The sequence below is a fragment of the Poecilia latipinna genome, unplaced genomic scaffold (genome assembly GCF_001443285.1).
Source record: "Poecilia latipinna isolate Pla-1442-1.1 unplaced genomic scaffold, P_latipinna-1.0 Scaffold3161, whole genome shotgun sequence".
In the NCBI taxonomy this organism is placed as follows: domain Eukaryota; kingdom Metazoa; phylum Chordata; class Actinopteri; order Cyprinodontiformes; family Poeciliidae; genus Poecilia; species Poecilia latipinna.
The window spans coordinates 45161-48770 of record NW_015115777.1 but is presented as its reverse complement, the minus strand read 5'-3'; the positions used below and the strand labels follow the sequence as shown (position 1 = coordinate 48770).

General features: G+C 49.4%; 1 protein-coding gene and 1 long non-coding RNA gene across 3 annotated transcripts in view; one reads left to right on the top strand and one right to left on the bottom strand.

Annotated features, from left to right (window-relative positions):
* Positions 1-3610, top strand: part of radil2a (Ras association and DIL domains 2a) — a 28300-nt gene that overhangs the window by 7043 nt on the left and 17647 nt on the right. For both annotated transcript variants that reach the window (XM_015022989.1, XM_015022990.1), the window contains exon 4: positions 1046-1374. In XM_015022989.1, coding sequence (XP_014878475.1) covers positions 1046-1374 — 329 coding nt within the window. The remainder of the gene's footprint in view (positions 1-1045; positions 1375-3610) is intronic.
* LOC106940285 (uncharacterized) overlaps positions 1-3610 on the bottom strand; it is an 18400-nt gene that overhangs the window by 7250 nt on the left and 7540 nt on the right. The gene's annotated exons all lie outside the window — the stretch shown is intronic.

Below are 3610 nucleotides of genomic sequence, written 5' to 3'. Positions count from 1 at the left end.
CCCATGCAGACAGGTAATCCCCACCCTGTACCGACAGGTAACCCCATACAGACAGGTAACCCCATACAGACAGGTAACCCCGCCCGTGTACTGACAGGTAACCCCATGCGGACAGGTAACCCCATACAGACAGGTAACCCCCACCCCTTACCGACAGGTAACCCCATACAGACAGGTAACCCCGCCCGTGTACTGACAGGTAACCTTATGCAGACAGGTAACCCCATACAGACAGGTAACCCCATACAGACAGGTAACCCCGCCCGTGTACTGACAGGTAACCTTATGCAGACAGGTAACCCCATACAGACAGGTAACCCCCACCCTGTACCGACAGGTAACCCCATGCAGACAGGTAACCCCATGCAGACAGGTAACCCCGCCCCCGTCGTGGCAGCAGCAGCAGAGAGGGGTGTGAATCGTCTCTCTGGACATTCCTCTGTGCTTACCGGCTCCAGCAGTGCTGAATGGTGTTTGTGTTACGTCAGCGCGACGGAGCGGCTGTTGATATCAGATAGAGGGCCGCCCCGCCCCGCCCCCAGCTGTCCTCCGGTTCTGCTGCATCGAGGCGGCGCCAGTGCAGTCGAGCATTATGTTTGGGTCGGTTTGGTTTACCAGACCAATTTCAGGGGAATTTCGGCCACTGTAAACAAGATTTCATAAACAAAAGCTCTCTTCTGTTTGTGTTTTGGATTAAGCTAAACACTCCAGAGATCCAGGGATGGATTTTTTTTTTTGTTCTCAAAAACCTAAAATGTTTTGTAACTTTTTTACAGTTTAATTATTTTAAAAAAAACGTAGTATTTACGGGTGATGTGATTTTCTCTCACAGGAACACTGTGAGTTTAACGAACCATCATGTCTGTTAAAACAGACTCAGGCTGTTTAGAGTCCGTTTGTCTTTAGAGATAAAGGTCTTACATTTGATTCATTAAGGTTTTATAAAGGTCTTTGAGCTGGTGACCCAGTTGGTGACCCAGTTGGTTTGAAACCTCTCAGACGTTGACGGAGGCAGAACGCTTGACGATGCGTCTTGTGGTTCCAGGGGTGAACGCTCAGGCCCGGAAGCTGCAGAAGAACCGGTCCAGAGTGGCGTCCCTGTTCGTGGACAGCGGGGGGGAGGACATGGAGGGCCCGGGATTCTGGAGGAGCCTGAGCGACATGGACCTGTCTGCCACGGAGAGGGAGGCGGGCCGGGCCCAGCGGAGCGCAGTCAGAGAGAACCCGGAGGCCGAGGCCGACACCAAGGTTTTGCGACTCGGCCTGGAGAAGGAAGAGACGGAGAGCAGCGACGACAACGCCACGCAGTACTCCATTCACCCACCCTTTGACTTCCCCTACTTCCTGCTGCTGCAGGGCTACGACCACAGACAGGTGGGCTATCGGAGTACCTGGAGAGAACCCACCATGCACAGGGAGAACATGCAGAGAGACCGCGGGCGGGAATTCACCTTAGCATTTCATAAGGACCGTCAGTTAATAACGAGAAGTACTACAGGCGCACCAATTAGAGATTACATTTCTGACTTCTCTGTTTTAAAAACATTTTGTCACGGTTTTCCTTCCATCAGCTCTCATTAATAACTTATATTAATATCAGAGACGACGCCCCGCAACGAGATGCTGGAAAACACTTAGCGTGGCTAGCTCTTAGTGCAGTTAGCACGTAGCGGGCTAGCACTTAGCGCAGTTAGCACATAGCATGGCTAGCACTTAGCGCAGTTGGCACATAGCGTGGCTAGCACTTAGCGCAGTTAGCACATAGCGTGGCTAGCTCTTAGTGCAGTTAGCATGTAGCGGGCTAGCACTTAGCACAGTTAGCACGTAGCGTGTCTAGCGCTACCTAACAGCAGACTGTATGTTTCCTCCAGAGGAAACACGGAGACTTCCTGCATAAAGCTCTAAATAAAACCAGACACTCATATTTCCATTAGAGCTTCAAGTAACAAGCGTTTAAAAACATGATTAAATTCCCATGTTGCTTGGTTTTTCAGACGGCTGTTTTGCTTGATGTGGCTGCTGCAGTTTGATGTGTAAGCATTCCCAGATGTACAACCAGACACAATGTACAAATACTTTAACTAATCACAAGCTTTCATCATTTATTGGAATAAATACCATAAAATACCGTAGTAAAGTTTGGATCTGTTCTCTACTTGAACATTTAGATGTTGCTCAGAAAATCCCTCCAGTGTGTTAAGAGACGACATGGAGAGAAGCAGCATGAGAGCTCTGGATTATCATCTGTTAATCCCTGAGCCTCGTCACATTTTGGTACCTGGGTCCAATACGAGCGCTTTCTTAGAAAGGAGTTACAGAACCAGCAGATCTATTTCTGAATATCTGCTCTGTCATTTCGTGCCCACAGAAGTCCAAGTAAAGAAACTCTCCTGAATGTTTGACAGATGCTGACCACATCCTGCTTCTGAAACAATAATAAGTTGGCAGCGTTAGAGTTTTGTTTTCTGGACTTCAGGGCCGGGTCGAACCACTTTCTCCCCCTGACCCGGTTCCTACAGCAGAGCGGCTCCGTCCAGCTGCAGGAAGTGCTGCGTGTTTATCGCTGCGGCCGCTGCAGCTGGAGGAGGAGATCGCTGACAGTGCAGTATGGCGCTAGCTCTGCGGCGCGCTGCCGGCTCCTTTCTCCTGACAATAGGTCAGAACCAGAACCAGAACCAGAGCCAAAGCAAAGAAGCAAGGCTTGTCTGTGTTGTGTCAGTTGACCTAAAATAGGAAGCGATAGCTGATGTTATTAATGCTGTGCTGTTCCAGGCCGACTGAAGGAGCATAAACAAGCATTTCAGCTGAGGAACCGGCCCGGCAGCGACCCGTTATCCTGACCCGTAATCACTTCAGTGAATAAAGGAAAATGGCTCCTTCTGCAGTTTTATTTCAGAACTCAAGACTATTTTATGCAACATTGGAAATTCATTAAAAATACAAATAAATAATTGAACTGCTTCATAAAAAAAGAAATTCAACATTTCACTGTGTAAAAGTCAGTGGCAGCTTTACTTTAGTGAACGTTTGATCTAAAAATCCTCAGTTGTTACAGATGCAGAGGAGCCATTCCTGTTTTACATTAACTGATTAATAACAGCAGCCGTGATTATTAGGAGATTTCTTTACACAGTTTGAAGCTGGAAACAAACTGCTGGTTGAGAAGTTCTGGGTAAAACCTTCTTAAATGCAAAATGTTTATATATATTTTACAGTTTTGACTAATTACAGCTCTGACTGTGTTCTTTCAGCAAACTGCCATTTTTGAGTCTGTATACTTCCGTTAATATTCAATTTATTAAATTAGTTTTCAATAATCTATTAATCTGATGAGTAACGTTTAGCCTCGCCGCCCCTCGCCTCGCTGCGCCCCGCCTCGCCGCCCCTCGCCTCGCTGCCCCTCACCTCTCTGTGTCCCGCCTCGCCGCACCTCGCCGCCCCTCGCCTCGCTGCGCCCCACATCGCCGCCCCTCACCTCTCTGTGTCCCACCTCGCTGCCCCTCACCTCTCTGTGTCCCGCCTCGCCGCACCTCGCTGCCCCTCGCCTCGCTGCGCCCCACATCGCCGCCCCTCACCTCGCTGCGCCCCACCTCGCCGCCCCTCGCAGCGC